Source organism: Mandrillus leucophaeus, unplaced genomic scaffold, assembly GCF_000951045.1.
Source record: "Mandrillus leucophaeus isolate KB7577 unplaced genomic scaffold, Mleu.le_1.0 Scaffold4, whole genome shotgun sequence".
NCBI classification, from domain to species: Eukaryota; Metazoa; Chordata; class Mammalia; order Primates; family Cercopithecidae; genus Mandrillus; species Mandrillus leucophaeus.
In genome coordinates, this window is record NW_012104253.1 from 13,029,297 (window position 1) to 13,047,223 (window position 17,927).

The window sequence follows — 17,927 nt, forward strand, 5'->3', positions numbered from 1 at the left end:
GCTACACTCTCCATCTGCCCTGGAGCTAACCCTTCTTGGGCGATTGCCCCAACCTCAGGGCTCCCCAGCTCCACTGATCCTTCAGCACAGTTCCTCAGGGAGACATTACAGCGTCGTGTTTCCAAGTGTGAGATCTAGAGGCTGGGTTCAAGTCCCAGCTTTCCTCCTTACTTGTTATCTGTGAACTTGGACAAGTCAGCTAACCTGTGTAAGCCTCAGTTTTTCTTCTGGAAAATATGGAGGGTAATAGCACCTCCTTCATGGGGTTGAGGCGAGAATTAAATAAGAGGAGGCATGTAAAGCATTTAACCCAGTGCTTGGCATGTAGGGAGCCTCAGGGATTGACAAACATCACTACTACTCTACTGAAAGTATGAATGGAATCTACAAACTTAGACATAAAATAGGACACTCTCAGTTATGATGGGCTGGAGCCAGAGACCCAGGGCTCTACAAGGCTTCTGGGGGAGGTGGGGAGGCACGACCGAAGCAGATATTACCTGAGCACACTTGACTTTTCAAATCAGCATCCTAATTCTGCTGGCTGATAACCCATCACCTGAGGACCCCTGAGAGAGACAGGAAGGAGTTTTTCCTTCTGGGATGTGAGAGGCACGAGGCGTGTAACACCCGGAATTATCTGATGATGGAGAGGCAGCTTCTTTTGCGTTGACGCCCTCTCTGGGTGACTCCAGCCACCAGCGGTCTGTGAGTGAGAGAGTAATCCGAGGACATGTCACATGGGGAAACTAGGGAAAGCAAGTTTTCGGGAAACAACAAATGTAAGAAAAACATGTTTTCTTTGGCGTGCTTATCGAATGAGGTTCAAACAGGGGCTCTGTTGCCAAACTCTGTGTGTGATGAAGAGTTGGCTTTTCTGGAACATCTGCTTCTGCATCAACCACCATAGCCCATGCGGATGAGTTGTAAATCACATGGACAGGGGCTCCCCCTCCACGTCAGGCTGGCTGGAAGCTGCTGCTTCCCTTGTCCCAGGGAGGAGCCAAGGTAGGCGGGCCACAAAGAGAAAAATAATATCCCTGCCCATCCCTCACCACTCCGGAGTTTTCTCTTTCAGGCAGTTTTTTGTTTGTTTGTTTGTTTGTTTTTCACAGTGAAGTTTTAATATAATTAAAAAATCCTGGCCTTTTGGATATATCCCTTCATTATGACTTTAGGAACAATATTGTTCCTGAAGTTGGCAAAAGGGGTGATTGAAGGGGAGTTGGCACTGCGAAAGCTGCCCCTTCGGAGGACCCTCTAGGGCCAGGGAATGTTTTTTTGGGTCTTGGGGAAACCCCCAGAAAACCCCAGTGGGCAAAGAAATCAGCCCCTTGGGCAGGTCAGAGGTGGAGGGCGGATTCTCCTACCTGGTGAAATAAGTTTATCATGAATGGAAGCTGCAGCCGAGTGAGAGGCAGATGTTGGAAGCTCGATGGAGGTGGATTTCAGCTCCATGCAGGGAAGAATTTTCTGACAATTAGAGCTGTCCAAATATCAATGGGTATCCTCAGCAGGTAGTGAGCTCCCCATTGCTAGAAGTGCTCAGGAAGTGAATTGACAGCTTCTTTTCAGTAAAGTCATCATATGTATCAAGACAGTGTGAGAGTTGGCGTAGATGACCACTCAGCTCCCATCCCCACGTAGACTGAGATTATAAACAGCAGGTGTAACTTGTCACCCCAGATATGGACGAATGCAGTTTCTCTGAGTTCCTCTGCCAACATGAGTGTGTGAACCAGCCTGGCACGTACTTCTGCTCCTGCCCTCCAGGCTACATCCTGCTAGATGACAACCGAAGCTGCCAGGGTAAGGCTGTCCGGAGGGGCCTGGCTGGGGTGTGTGTGAGGTGGAGCTGCTTCAGGGGGTCATCTGGAGGTCCTCACCTGGGGAATCGTGTGCAGCTTTGGGAAGGTGGCAGGGGTGGGGGTGTGAGTGGGTGCTGGTGGCTGTCATAGTGGCAGCTCTGGGCAGGATGCCTGGCCTGGTGTCTTCCCTCCCTGTAACCCATCCTTTGGCCAGGATATTGGCCACTTAAACTTCTGTAATGAGCTCTGCAGATGCAGACGGCAGCCTCTAAGCGTGGCTTTCTGCCTCCCCAGCCAGATCTCTGAGGCTCCTCTGAGAACTGCTCCAGAGCTAAGCAGGACTTTTATGGCCTGGCCAGAGCCTGGGCTTTCTTACGTGGCCTAGAGGGCAGTTTGGTCAGCCTTTCTCCAAGTGATCTCTCCTAGAGCATGGTTGCCAGGGAGACCTCACACACCTGACTGCTCTGTTCCTGGAAGGGTTGGGACCCCAGACTGTAAAAGGGTGGGTCTTCTCCTGTTTGCCTGCTTGGCCTGGCTTCCAGCCCCATGCTCCACACACTGAGGGGTCATTGTGGAAGCGACTGACACATTCTCAGTCTCCTTGAACCTGCCTTAGCCCATCGCCAAGCAAGAATTCTCCATAGTGGTGCCAGGCGACAGAAGTATCATGTGAGCTACAGATGTGAGCCATCTATGTAATTTTACATTTGCTAGTAGCCACATTGAAACAGGAAAAGAAAATGGGTAAAATTACTTTTACTACTATATTCTCTTTTCTTTTCCTTTTTTCTTTTTCTTTTTTTTTTTTTTTTTGAGACAGAGTCTCACTCTGTGGCCCAGGCTGGAGTGCAGTGGTTCTCACTGCACTTGGCTCACTGCAGCCTCTGCCTCCCAGGTTAAAGTGATTCTCCTGCCTTAGCCTCCCAAGTAGCTGGGACTATAAGTGCATGCCACCATGCCGGGCTAATTTTTGTATTTTTAGTAGTGACGGTGTTTTACCATGTTGACCAGGCTGGTCTCGAACTCCTGTTTTTACTACTATATTTTCTTTAATGCAGTATATCCAAAATATTATTTCAGCATGTATTCAATATAAAAATTATTGATGAGATGTTTTACATCACATATATATATGTATATATATTTAAATTAAGAGACAGGGCCTTGCTTTGTTACCCAGGCTGGTTTTGAACTCCTGGCTTCAAGTGATCCTCCTGCCTCAGCCTCCCAATGTGCTGGGATTACAGACATGAGCCACTGTGCCTGGCTCACATTACTTTTTGATCCTAAGTCATCAAAATCTGGTGTGTATTTTCCACTTACAGCACATCTCAGTTTGGATCAGCCACATTCCGAGTACTCAGTAGCCACATATGGCCTGTGGCTGCCATATTGGATAGTACAGCTCTGTAGTAAGACCCAGCCTACCCCACCCCCACACATCTGGCCTGGCCAATAATGCTCTGCCTCTGCTTCTTGTCTACCCTGCATTTCAGACATCAATGAATGTGAGCACAGAAACCACACGTGCAACCTGCAGCAGACTTGCTACAATTTACAAGGGGGGTTCAAATGCATTGACCCCATCCGCTGTGAGGAACCTTATCTGAGGATCAGTGATAAGTAAGTCATGGTGTCCCCTTGGGGAATAGAAACCTGACGAGGGCTCAGGAGGTTGGCGGTGTGGTGTGAAAGAGAGTGTACCAGCCAGGAAGTCAGGGGACCTGGCCCACTACCTATGTCATGTGCTCGTGTGTGTGTGTGTGTGTGTGTATAGAATAGAACTGAGTAGAATAGATAGAACAGACTGGAATAGAAAATATCAGAGTACATTGCACATAGCGAGAGTCAATATTGTTTTCTGCAACTTCTCTTTTAGTTTTGTGTGCTACTGGTTTGCAGTGCAAAATGTGTTACTGTGGGTTGTCAAAAAGTTTGCAGAACATTCCATTACAAGTTATAGGATCTGAAACACATACCTACATACAGGAAACAACTATTTTTCAAAATGTTTGACCACAACACACAGTAAGAAACACATACAAGGCTGGGTGTGGTGGCTCATGCCTGTAATCGCAGCACTTTGGGAGGCTGAGGTGGGTGGATTGCCTGAGCTCAAGAGTTCGAGAGCAGCCTGGCCAACATGGTGAAACCCTGTCTCTACTAAAAATACAAAAAAATTAACTGGGCATGCCACGCCTATAGTCCCAGCTACTCAGGAGGCTGAGGCATGAGAATCGCTTGAATCTGGGAGGAGGAGGTTACAATGAGCTGAGATTGTGCCACTGCAGTCCAGTCTGGGTGACAGAATGAGACTCTGTCTACACACACACACACACACACACACACACACACACACACACACAGTGTTCTCTATCACTCCCTCACTCATCCCAGAGCTATGCAAAGATTCTCTAGAAAGCTAACCAAGCTGAGAGTTGAGTCAGGGTTCTAGAATCTCCTCTTCCCTCTAATGACTTTGTTCTGGAAACATGGGGTCTTTTAGAGGTTGGCTCCTAAATGTAACATGCATAGGACTCACCTGGTGATCTCGTTAGAGTGTGATTCCGTGGGTTTGGGGTGGGGCCCAAGATTCTGCCTTTCTGGCAAGCTCCCAGGTGAAATGAATGCTTCCAATCTCCCTGGACTGCTCTGTGAGTATTGAGGTGCTGGAGAGTTGAGTATTGAGGTGCTGGAGAGTTGAGTATTGAGGTGCTGGACAGTTCTCTAGTTGGTGTTAATCAAGTTTCTGATGTCATCTTGGTCAACATTTTACTAAATCACCAGATGGCAAATATTAGAGTTGAGGATAGAATTAAAGTGAAGACAACTTCCAAAAGGTAAATGCAGTAGGACAGTGGCTTTCTGTTCCTGGCATACTAGGAGTTCCTTTTCCTTCTCTTTTATCCCTTTTTTAAACCGTCTTAGTTGCTCCTTGGCCTCCTATCTTCCAAATGTTCACACATTGACTTCCCTTGAGCAACACCAAACCCCCGCATGGGAGATGAAAGGATGAATCAAACACACCCATCCTGCCCTCTCAGAATACAGCCTCTAAGAGAGGAATTCATGGCTTACCAGTGGTTCCCACTTTGATAACAAATTGGCAAAAGAGAGGATGATGCCAGGACAGGTGGGTCCATTAGAGACATCTTCACTTGTTGCTAAGAGGTGTGCTTCTAAGCAACTCTTTAGAACAGGGCTTTTTGACCCCCGATATAAGGGCTGTTTGTGGCAGAGCAGAGCTCCAGGCTGCTCTTCCCAGCTTCTTTTCCTGGTTCTCTCTGGGTTTTTCCAGGCCGCCCCTGTCTGTGGCTGGGGAGCTGATCCGTTTCAGCTCGCAGTGCTGAGCTGGAGTTACTGGTGGAGTCTCTGGCATGACGCTGACAATGCTCCATGACTCCCTCGCTCCAGGCTTCAGTCCAGTAGGACTCCAGCAGCCCCTTCCAACTCCTTGTCCGGTTCAGGTGTCCTGTGCTTCTGCCAGTCTGAACAGGACTTGCTCACGCCTTTACCCGTGTCCAGGAATGGCCAACCTCCCTGCTTGTATGCACATACTTCCGGCCATATGGAAGGCATTCCTTTCATCTCCACATAGCCAGAGCTGCCCCATCTTTCAGACTTCAGCTCAGATGCCACCTCTCCCAGCTGTTTGTGGTCCTCTTCAGCTGGGAGCCATCACTCCCTCCTCCAAAATTCTTTTAGAAAACAATGATTTTATATGCCACACATGATACTTTGTTGTGGCCATTTAGGCACTAGAGACGTTTTGACTTGGCTGTTTTGATGCAGCCTTAAAAAAATGAAACTTGCTCTGCCACCCAGGCTGGAGTGCAGTGGTGCAATCTCAGCTCATTGAAGCCTCAACCTTTTGGGCTCAAACAATCGTCCTGCCTCAGCCTTTTAAGTAGCTAGGACTATGGGTGTGTGCCAGTGCGCCTGGCATATATATATATATAAAATATATATATTTTTATATATTATATACAATATATTTATATATAAATATATATTTTTATATATTATATATAATATATTACATATTTATATATAATATTATATATATAATATATATAATATATATATATTTTATATATTTTATATATATATATATTTGGTAAAGCCAGAGGTCTTGAACTCCTGGACTCAAGTCATCCTCCTGCCTCAGCCTTTCAAAGTGCTGGGATTATAGGCATGAGACACCATACTCTGCTTAGAATGAATGGAAATTTATAAAAAGGAAGAGTAGGCTGGATGGTTTAGATGGAGGAGTCCAAAGGCCTCTCTGAAGAAATGACATTTGGGCTGGAACGGGAAAATGAGTTGATTTTAACTAAATAGAGTGGAAGATCAGAAGGAACAGTATGTGCAAGGGCTAGAAGGCAAAAGTGCCTCGAAGGCACTGGAGATGGTTGGATGTGGACTCTCTTTTGGAAGTAGAACCAACAGGTTTTGTGGATAGACTGGAAGTTAGAAAGTGGCAGAAACACAGTAAGACTGACTCCTAGCGTTGGCCACCACCGCACGTATCAACAGACATCTTCATCCTATTGTGAACCCTATTGTGGAGTCTCAGGGCAGGATCGGAGACAGAGGAAGGGGGTGTTAGGGGTGAATCAAGGGGTGTCTATAACAGGCATTCTTTGGTAGTAAAAGTCAGTGATTTTATATTAGGGCACTCTGTTAATAGTTGCTTCGTATTAGAGATATTTGTGTCTGTGATTTATTTCTCCTATTAGAAAGCAAACTATCTGAGGTCAGGATCTTATTATTCATTGAATTTCCAAAATGTCCAATGTCTTATCTTGTACATAGTTCTAACTCTTGTTTATCAATTATCAAATGACAATATTTGATTATATTCTATTCAATTCCATTCCATGCAGACTGAGCTGAGTGCAATAGAGAATGTACAAGGATCTCCAAGACCTGTTAATCCAATTTCTTACTTTAAAAATTTCTTTCTTCCTTTTTTTTTCTTTTTGTTTTGTTTTTTGAGACAGGGTCTTGCTCTGCCGCCCAGGCTGGAGCGGCATATTTGGCCTACATGGCAAGTGTAAACTATCTTGGAGAATGTTCTAACATTCTGAAAAACAGAGATCTAAGGTTTATATTCTATTTAGTAGCCAGAACGTCTGATTGGTGAGAAAAGTCCATTCTTTAGGAAACAGAGCTCGCCTACATGCTGGAGAGTTTTTAGACTCAAGCTAGGAGCAGAGACATTCTACAGTTATGGCATTTGGATGTTAAAAATGGGATGGCCTCATTTTCAGTGTTTTAAGAGAGGAAGTAGGCACAACCAGCACCTGGAATGGATTTCTTGAGTTCTCACATGATTTCCCTTTCCACAGCCGCTGTATGTGTCCTGCTGAGAACCCCGGCTGCAGAGACCAGCCCTTTACCATCTTGTACCGGGACATGGACGTGGTGTCAGGACGCTCCGTTCCTGCTGACATCTTCCAAATGCAAGCCACGACCCGCTACCCTGGGGCCTATTACATTTTCCAGATCAAATCTGGGAATGAGGGCAGAGAATTTTATATGCGGGTAAGAGGGAGTGGGGACTGGGGACACCATCTGTAACAGTGGCCTTGTGCTGTCTCTCCCAGGAACATGCTGAATGCAGGCAGGTAAGAGTGGAGCTAGGAGGGACAGGCATTGAGAGAGAAGAGTGGAGAGTGTGGTTCAAGGTCCTGGTTTCCACCACTTTCTGTGTAGTCTTACAAAAGATACTTCTCCTCCTGAGCCTCAGGATTCTCATCTGTGAAATGGGAAGTTAGGCCAAGACTCAATCTCAGGCCTCTTTTCTCCTAACATTCTGTTGGAGAGGCATTCACTTCTCCATTTTTCCACCCACCCATGTGACAAGTATTTCTTAAGTACCTACTATGCAGGCCAGGCACAGTGGCTGACGCCTGTAATCCCAGCACTTTGGGAGGCTGAGATGGTGGATCACCTGAGGTCAGGAGTTTGAGACCAGCCTGGCCAACATGGTGAAACCCCATCTCTACTAAAAATACAAAAATTAGCCAGGCGTGGTGGCGCAAGCCTGTAATCCCAGCTATTTGGGAGGCTGAGGCCGGAGAATCACTTGAACCTGGGAGGCGAAAGTTGCAGTGAGCTGAGATCATGCCACTGCACTCCAGCCTGGGTGACAGAGCCAGACTGTCTCAAAAACAAAAAAACAAAACAAAACAAACGAACAAACAAAACAACCTACCACGCACTTCTAGAAACCAAGGATACAGCAATGCAGAAAACTTCCCCAAATCTTTGCCCTCAGGGTACTTACTTTACAGAGAATGTGTTAAAGGTGTGGCTCGCAGACGTGGGCTCTATTAGACGTGGGCTCTATCAGCGTGGTCCAGCACAGTGGCCTCTGTGGCTCTTTAAAACTGAATGAATTAAATAAAATTAAAAATTCAGTTTTTTCAGGGCACTAGCCACATTTCAGGTGTTCAAAACCACACATAGCTACTGTATGAGACATCCCAGATACAAACAAGTCTATTGCCATAGGAAGTTTGATTAGACAACACTGACTTACCCACATCAGCAAAAGGTTTTAAAGCAGACATGCTACAATATGTTTACTTTTTTTTTTTTTTTGTAAATTGTATGCATCTAATACTGTGTCATTTGTATTATTGAGCTTCATATCCTGCAACTCTTGGGAGTGACCACCCCTCTTTAGAGACCACTGGCTGGCCGGGCGCAGTGGCTGACGCCTGTAATCCCAGCAGTTTGGGAGGCCAAGGCAGGTGGATCACCTGAGGTCGGGAGTTTGACCAACATGGTAAAACCCCGTCTCTACTAAAAATATAAAAATTAGCCGGACGTGGTGGCGCACACCTGTAATCCCAGCTACTCAGGAGGCTGAGGCAGGAGAATCGCTTGAACTCAGAAGGCAGAGGTTGCAGTGAACCGAAATCTTGCCATTGCACTTCAGCCTGGGTGACAAGAGCAAGACTCCGTCTTAAATTAATAAATAGAGACCACTGGCTTAGAACAATGTTTTTCACATTTCAGTGTGAATTTGGGCACTTGCCCAGAAAGCAGATTCCAGAGCTCCCTCTCCAGAGAATCAATTTCGGAAGATGATGAGTGAGGCATAGGTGTATTAATTTCCCAGTTTCCCGGGGCTGCTGTAACAAATTGCTACAAACTAGGTGGCTTAGCCAGTAGTGGTTGTTGCCGCCTGTAACCCCAGCACTTTGCTGGGCCAAGGCGGGAGGATCATTTGAGGCCTGAAGTTTGACACCAGCCTGGGCAATGTAGTGAGACCCTGCCTTTACTTTAAAAAATAATAATAGTAAGGCTGGGCGTGGTGGCTCATGCCTGTAATCTCAGCACTTTGGGAGGCCAAGGTGGACAGATGTCTGAGCTCAGGAGCTCAAGACCAGCCTGGGCAACATGGCAAAACTCTGTCTCTACAAAAAAAAAGTTAGCCGGGCATGGTGGCAGGCACCTGTAGTCTCAGCTACCTGGGGCAGTGTAGCAGGGAGGTGGTTTGAGATGGGAGGATTGCTTGAGCCCAGGAGGTCGAAGGTGCAGTGAACTGAGATCACACCACTGTATTCCAGTCTGGGCAACAGAGGGAGACCCCATCTCTGAAAAACAATAAAAATAAAAACTTGGTGGCTTAAGGCAAAGGAAATTTATTGTCTCATAGTTCTGTAAGTCAGGAGTCTGAAATCAGTTTCACTGAGCTGAAATTCAGGTGTCAGCAGGGCTGTGTTCCCTTTGGAGGCTCTAGAGGAGAATCTGTTCCAAGTCTCTTCCAGCTTCTGGGGGCTGCCAGCATTTCTTGACTGTGGTTGCATCACTCCAATATCTGCCTCTGTGGTTACGCTGCCTCCTCTTCCTCTTCTGTGTGTATCAAATCTCCCTTTGTCTCCTTCTTATATCGACACCTGTGAGTAGATGTAGGGACCATTCAGACAATCCAGATAGTCTCTCTGTCCAGATTCTTAATCACATCTGCAAAAACCCTTTTCCTTAGAACAGGTTCCAAGGATTAGGACTTGGATCTCTTTGGGGTCTATTATTCAGTTTACTGCACCCAGGAATCTGTATTTCTAACAGATGCTGCTGTGATCCTCCAGGGTCACTGTGGGGAGCCATATTGAAAAGGACAGGTCCATGGGAGTTTATGTGCTTTCATGAGGGACTGGGCCCTATGAAGTCATGGGCCACAAAGCAGGAAGACAGAAATTGTCCGATAAGGCTGGCTTTCCAAGGGTCCATGCTGTCCAAAGCTGTGGGACCCTCCCCGGCAAGCCACTCAGTCATTCTAATGTGGGCTCTGGAGCCATTTCTTCTACAGTTTAACAATTTAACAATTGTGTGATGTGACCTAACCTCTCTGGACCTCTAGATGAGTGTTTACTTTAGGATTAGATGAGATCATCCACTTAGCGCCCTGTCTGGAATACTGTTTTTACCAAAGAAGTGGAGTTTGGTGGTGGGAGTGAAACAGTCAATGACTTTCTTTTTCTCACGCTGTTGGATCAAACCTGTGAGCACCTGGGTTACATCTCAGGTCAGTTCCCTAGGATTCACAGGCATGTTCCATTTCTATTGGACTGTCTCATTCTCTCACGTCAAAAGTCTGTGCTAGTTTAAATGGAAACTTCAACCTCTCTGTCTCTTACCCACTGTGAAGTTTCTCCCTGTCTCCTAGTTCAGAGCAGGCACGGGGTGTGGTTGGCCTCTGCCCTGCCCTCTTCTTACCCTCCCAGTAATGGTAGTGCTGGCCCTGGATCCTCCAGGGCTCGTGGTGGAGGAGCAGGTGGTAGAAAGGGTAAGGTTGGGAGAGCGAGGCTCCTCCCTGATTGTTGCCATTGTAACCAGGCATTGGTGCTCCCTCAAGGGCAGAGATCCCAAAGCTGTGGCTTTCACAGGATGCTTTTTTGGGTCCTTTGGAGATTTGCCTGAGGACTTCACACTGACCAGTCCATGATATGGGCAGTAGGGCCTGTGCTTGGTCACTTGCTACTCCAAACCTCTCAGCCCCTAATTCTGGGGCTACGTCCCATACAGATGTTCCGTGGTGGTAGTGAGGTGGAGGGTGTCATGGCATCCTGGCAGCAGACCTTACACAAGGGCCTTTCAGGATGTCAACATCAGCTCCTTGCATTCCCCATTCCTCACTATGGTGTGCGGGCAGCTCAGGGCTCACACCTCCAGACTTCTCCTGGAGAGACTGGTACCACCTTCTGCATCCTTGAACTTCAGGGGTCTGCATTTCTGAGCAGTTTTTTTTTTTTTTTTAAACCCCTCTTGATTGAGATGGAGGCTGGTAAGTGTGTTTAATAAAATATATATAGAGTTGGGCACAGGGGCTCATGCCTGTAATCCCACCTACTCTGGAGGCTGAAGTGGGCGGATCGCTGGAGCCCAGGAGTTCAAGTCCAGCCTGGGCAACATAGTGAGACCCTATCTCTACAAAAAAAGATTTAAAAAAATTAGCCAGGTGTGGTGGCATGGCCTGTAACTACAGCTACCCTGGAGGCTGAGACGAGAAGATAACTTGAGTCCAGGAGTTCGAGGCTGCAGTGAGCTATGATTGTACCACTGCACTCCAGCTTGTGTGGCAGAGCGAGACCCTGCCTCTAAAAACAAAAACAAACGAAAAAGTATGTTTGTAGGCTGGAGGGGGTGACGGAATGAGGAAAACATCTGGCTTTGGATCACAACTTTGTAAGTCCTGTATAACCCCCAATAACTCCACATACAGCATCAGCAGCAAGCCGTGTATAGTACCTGTATGTGCCAGACACTATTCTAAGTGCTTTCTATACAGTAACCCTTTACTCTTCACAAGAATCCTATGATATAGGATGGTTTTATCCAGATTTTACAGACGAGAGCACTGGGGCACAAAGCCAAGCAACCTGCCCAACTAGTCTCACAACTAATAAGCACTGGGGCAGGATTTGAACCTAAGCAGCCTGGCACCAAATATCTGTGCTGTTACACTTTTCTTTTAGAATGGGGAGGTATGTTTTACCTGCTCTTCCAGCTTCCGGGTCTCAGAAGAAATTGAGATCACAAGAAAAATCTAACATCCAGTTACAATAGAAAGTATTCAATAAATAGCAGTTACGATTGTATAGATACTGTTGTGGCAACTGATACCGTTGCTGCTACTGTTGTAAGGAGGCTGTGAGCTGCTGGGCCATGAGGGCTTGGGAATGCTACCCAAGGGACTAGAGCATTGTGTGGGAGGTGGGGCTGGATGGCCGTCCAGGCTCTCACACCCTAAGATTCATTGATTTGATTATAAGCACATGGGAGGAGCTTCATCTCACCCCGCAGGCAAACCACACACACTCGCATGGACACACGCACACACTTATGCCCACACGTGTACATGTATGCACACACAAGCCCATTCATAAGCCTTACTGGCTGTCTGTCTCTCACTGAGCCCTAGAAAGAGGACTGATGATTGGCTCTGGTCAGGTGGCTTGGGGGTCATAATTAGGGCCAGAAGAAGGAGCAAGGTCATGGGGTTCAGACTGTGCCAAAGTGCACTTACTCCATGTCACACATGGATCAAGTGGCAGGGCCCATGGAAGCTGGCCTGCTGCAGCGTGGCTGTTTGCCACAGGTCAGACCATGCCATCCCACAAGCTGATTGGAACAAACCTGAGTGCATGTGGGATCAGGGCCAGGAAGACATACGGCTGGTGGGCTGTTGGCAGCCGACGCCCAGCGTGGTCAAGTCCACTGGTGTTCAGTCATTCGTGTGCATTCTTCCGTCACCAGCATGCATTCAGCACCACTGTGTATGAGGCTTCAGGTCAGGCACTGAGCGTTGAGAAACAAACAGGATGTGGTCTCTGCCCTGGAGGAACCCACACACACCTTAGCGGAGAGGGGGAAAACAACCTAGCAAACATAACACAAAGTGGTGATTCTCAAGTCAAGACCCACGGGATGGTGAGTAAATGGAGAGGTACAGAGACCTTATCAGAGAGTGTAGTGGTTAGAAGCATGATTTTTGGAGCCATAAAGTCTAGTACCATGCAGTAGTTTTGTGGCCTTATGTAGTATCCCTAACCTACTTATAGCATAGGGTTATGAGGATTAATTAAGAGGTGTAGGAAAGGTAGCCAGATGCCTGGCATCATAACCACCACCATCATCACTACCACCACCACCACCCTCCTCCTCCTCATCTTTTCACACCACCAAGGCTACTAATGCCCACGGGCTCTCGGGGGGTTATTTCATTAATGCCCTGGCTCTGCCCTAAAAGCTGAATGTGGAGGTGGCTGTCCTCAGCTCTTGTGGCAGGTACTTGAGCTCTTCCAGGTGCTTGTGGGTAGGGTGGACCCAGGTGGAGGCTGGACTCCCCAACTTCTACAGTTACTTCCAAATGGGAGAGTCTAGGATTCCAAATGGGAGAGTCTAGGATTCTTTTGTACTCAGGAGAAGTTACCAGGAGAGCCCAAAGGAACAACTTGGAAGTTTGCACTTGCCCCCTTCTCCCTTCCAGACCTTGGGCTCCACAGATCTCCCTCCGGAGGGCTGCCCCAGCTGGGGGTTCTCAACTCTTGGTCTTTGTTCACGCAGTGAAAGCTGGTGAGATATTTGTATATGTAAAGGCTGCCGGCACTTCCTTGTGTGACTTTACCCTCTGAAGTCCTGGCCCAGGGCTCAGGTTTCACAAGGGCTGACAAGGAAGTCCAAGCGATCTTCTGCATGAGGAGGTGCCAATCACGTGGATGCTGACGGGAACAGGAGGAACCAGTGCCAAGGGGAAATTGTGTGACTGTCTGTCAGGCTGCCGATAGCCTCACGGGTAGAGGAGGTCCCAGCACCTGGCCTGCACCTGTCTGCCAGCCCCACCCTTGTCTTACCTGTGGTGGATTTTGGGGATGTTCAGAGCTTTATGGGGCGCCCTCCCTTTATGGAGACAGATGAAACATCTAGTGTAGCTTTAGACCAGCTGGGTTCCTTTATTTTGCAGAGACTGTTGCTTTCAGCCTCTGGACACAGGGTTGAGCTCTGCAGTGTATGGGAAGTGATTGTCCAGCCCATCCCTTTTCTCCCTCTCGCTGTTTCCTCTACCAGTGCCAATATCTGTCTCTTGTACTGACCGCGAGCATCTCTCATTAGGTCGGTGCTAGGAAGAAGTGAAACACACATCAGCCTTTTCTAATACCTGCTGTGCAGTGAAAAAAGCCTGGGGCTTGGGGTCGGAAAAACCTGAATGGAAGCTCTTGGCTCTGCCCAAGACTAGCTGAGTAACCCTAAGCAATTATTTAACCTCATGAGATCTCAGTTTGCTTACTCATAAAACGGGGAAGTAATGAGTCATACCTTCCATACAGCACTTAGAAAGGACAGCCAGGGCCCTCCACCTGGGTCCTGTGTTTTTTGATCAACACTTCTCAATAATTAATGTGCACACAAAGCCCTGGGGATTGTGTTAAGCTATAGATTCTGGCTCAGTAGATCTTAGCCAGGGCCTGAGATTCTTCATTTATAAGAAGCTCCCTGGCCGGGCGCGGTGGCTCAAGCCTGTAATCCCAGCACTTTGGGAGGCCGAGATGGGCAGATCACGAGGTCAGGAGATCGAGACCATCCTGGCTAACACGGTGAAACCCCGTCTCTACTAAAAAATACAAAAAACTAGCCGGGCGAGTTGGCGGGCGCCTGTAGTCCCAGCTACTTGGGAGGCTGAGGCAGGAGAATGGCATAAACCCGGGAGGCGGAGCTTGCAGTGAGCTGAGATCCGGCCACTGCACTCCAGCCTGGGTGACAGAGGGAGACTCCATCTCAAAAAAAATAAATAAAAATAAGAAGCTCCCTGGTGATGCCCATGCTGCTGGTCCAGGGACCACACTTTGGCAAGGCCTTTCAGGATTTTATGAGATTTTTTTTTTTTTCTTCAGCTGGAGTCTCGCTCTGTCGTCCAGGGTGGAGTGCAGTGGTGCGATCTCTACTCACTGCAACCTCCGCCCCCCAGGTTCAAGCAATTCTTGTGCCTCAGCCTCCCAAGTAGCTGGGATTACAGGCACCTGCCAACATGCCCCACTAATTTTTCTGTTTTTAGTAGAGATGGGGTTTCACCATATTGGCCAGGCTGGTCTCGAACTCCTGGCCTGAAGTGATCCGTCCACCTCTGCCTCCTAAATGCTGGGATTACAGTTGTGAGCCATGGTGCCCAGCCATTTTATGAGGACTAAATAAGCAGATGTACATAAACATGGTTAGAAGAGTGCCTCACACATGATGAGTGCTCAACTGATGTCATTCCTCTCTGCCTTCCTCCTTGAAAGTTTTAGAAAAAGACTCAGTGGAGGAGAGAGTTCACGTGAAATTATTAGGACCACAGTGATCAGGTTGCAGAATGGTGAAGCTGGAGGTGACTCTAGGGTGTCTAGAGGGGAACTCTTAAATTCCACCTTGCCCAGGCATCACCTAAAAATATACTGACCTAGAAAATCTTGGAATGGGCCCCTGGAATTGTTTGTTTTAAAAAAAAGTTCCAGTAGCTTTTGATGCCTTTTTTTTTTTTTTTTTAAATTACTGATCTGGTCCAAACCCTCATTTTATTTTTTCTCAAACATGTTTTTTAAAACTTTTATTCTGCTTTCAAGGGTACATGTGCATGGTGGTCCTCTAGGTAAATGACTGTGTTGTAGGAGTTTGGTATACGTATTATGTCATCATCCAGGTAATAAGCACAGTACCCAGTGGGTAGTTTTTCGATCCCCTCCCTCCTCCTGCCTCCCACCCTGAAGCAGACCATGGTGCCTGTTGTTCCCTTCTTTGTGTCCATGTGTACTCAATGCCAAACCCTCATTTTAGAAATAAGCCCCAGAGAGGTGAAGTGACAGCCCTAAGCCATGTAGAAGGTTCAATCAATGATTTGTTCATCATTCAATATATATTTTCTGAACACCTTCTGTGTTCAAGGCACCATGCTGGGTTCTAGGGGGACTCAGTGGTGAAAAGCCTGACCCCAGTACCTGTTCTTACAGAACTCATAGCCTAGTGGGGGCCCAGATATCAGACATGGATCAGGTAGACAGTGTGGACAATCATGCGTAGTCATAAATGCTTTCCATCCTGTATAAAGTAGAGGCTGCAGCGGCAGAGGTCGCAGGGGACCTGACTTAGATTGGGGAATCAGAGAAGGCTCCTCTTAGGAAGTGACCTTTCAGATGAGACCTGAAGGATTAGCAGAAAAGAGCCAGGTGGAGAGTGGGCAAAGCCAGGGAAAGAGCGTGGCACAGTTGAGGCACCAAGGGGGTGCCAGTTTGACTGACGGAGGCAAGGGGAGTGCCCTGGTGGGGCTGCAGGGGCACCATGCAGGCTTTTTCTCACTGGTGTCCCCCGGTTCTGTCCACAGCAAACGGGCCCCATCAGTGCCACCCTGGTGATGACACGCCCCATCAAAGGGCCCCGGGAAATCCAGCTGGACTTGGAAATGATCACTGTCAACACTGTCATTAACTTCAGAGGCAGCTCCGTGATCCGACTGCGGATATATGTGTCGCAGTACCCATTCTGAGCCTCGGGCTGGAGCCTCCGACGCTGGCTCTCATCGGCACCAAGGGACAGGAGAAGAGGAAATAACAGAGAGAATGAGAGCGACACAGACGTTATGCGTTTCCTGCTGAACATTTCCCTGAAGAGTCAGCCCCGACATCCTGACTCTCACCTGTACTATTGCAGACCTGTCACCCTGAAGGACATGCCACCCCCAGTTCCTATGATGCAGTTATCAAAAAGTATTATCATTGCTCCCCTGATGTAAGATTGTTGGTGAATTTTCAAGGCCTTCAGTTTATTTCCATGTTTCTCAAAGAAAATAGATTAGGTTTGCGGGGGTCTGAGTCTGTGTTCAAAGACTGTGAACAGCTTGCTGTCACCTCTTCACCTCTTTCACTCCTTCTCTCACTGTGTTACGGCTTTGCAAAGACCCGGGAGCTGGTGGGGAACGCTGGGAGTAGCTAGTTTGCTTTTTGCCTACACTGAGAAGGCTATGTAAACAAACCACAGCAGGATCGAAGGGTTTGAGAATGTATTTCAAAACCATGTCTGGTATTTTCAGCCATAAAAGAAGTTTGAGTTGTCCGTAAATTTGTATAACGGTTTAATCCTGTCTTGTTCATTTTGAGTATTTTTTAAAAATATGTTGTAGAATTCCTTCAAAAGGCCTTCAGACACATGCTATGTTCTGTCTTCCCAAACTCAGTCTTCTCTCCATTTTAGCCCAATGTTTTCTTTGAGGACCCCTTAATCTTGCTTTCTTTAGAATTTTTACCCAATTGGATTGGAAGGCAGAGGTCTCCAAACTGATTAAATATTTGAAGAGAGCTTGTGTTTGGTTCATTTTGACATCATAGATGATTCAGCATTTGGGGTTCTAGTTCTGTTTAAACCTGTTTATCATGTGCTTAGAAAGCTCTCCAGGGAGCTAGGGCATTATCTGTCACTCTGGCAAGTTGATGGAGGGGGGCGGTGGGGCAGAGAAATGGGGGTGGTGGGGAAGTTAGGGGGAGGCATCATCCCTGAGTCCTGTTTCATCTGATTAGAAAACAACCAACAATTCTTCTCTTATGCAGATCATTTCCAGTGCTCCTGCAGAACAGGAATGTATTCAAGTTACTTTGAACCAGTGACCCTCAATCCTGGCTGCATAGAAGGATAACCAGTAGAACTTTGGAGAAAAGACTGATTCCCTGGGACATGCCCCCAGACACTCTGATGTCATTGGGCTTAGGTAGGGCCCGGCCATCACGATTTTTGAAAACTTGACTACATAGCCAGAGTCGAGAATGTATTGTTATAAATCGTAGAAAGAGAGGTGGACAGATGGGGCTGGAGACTTAGCTGCCTTACCTTCAATGTCTTTTCTGCTCATTGTAGGATTCATTATTCTTTTCCTGGTCAGGGCCTCTGGATATCCTTCAAATCTTAGAACCCTGGGCAGGGGCCAACCGACAGTCAACATTGCAAGTCACAGGAGGACAGGTTGGGATGGCTGTCTTTATGTCCCACCCCAGGAATCATCCCAAGGCTTCAGGAAAAAAGTGCACTTCCTGATAGCCAAGGTGGAGTCTACGGATCCATCTGAGGGTGCTCCCGTCCTAC

General features: G+C 47.4%; 1 protein-coding gene across 3 annotated transcripts in view; it reads left to right on the forward strand.

Moving 5' to 3' along the window:
• Positions 1–17,149, forward strand: part of FBLN5 (fibulin 5) — an 84,802-nt gene extending 67,653 nt beyond the window's left edge. For all 3 annotated transcript variants that reach the window (XM_011991777.1, XM_011991776.1, XM_011991775.1), the window contains 4 exons: positions 1,687–1,809; positions 3,305–3,431; positions 7,160–7,355; positions 16,180–17,149. In XM_011991777.1, coding sequence (XP_011847167.1) covers positions 1,687–1,809; positions 3,305–3,431; positions 7,160–7,355; positions 16,180–16,341 — 608 coding nt within the window. In that variant the 3' untranslated portion in view covers positions 16,342–17,149. The remainder of the gene's footprint in view (positions 1–1,686; positions 1,810–3,304; positions 3,432–7,159; positions 7,356–16,179) is intronic.
• The last annotated feature ends 778 nt before the right edge of the window (positions 17,150–17,927 follow it).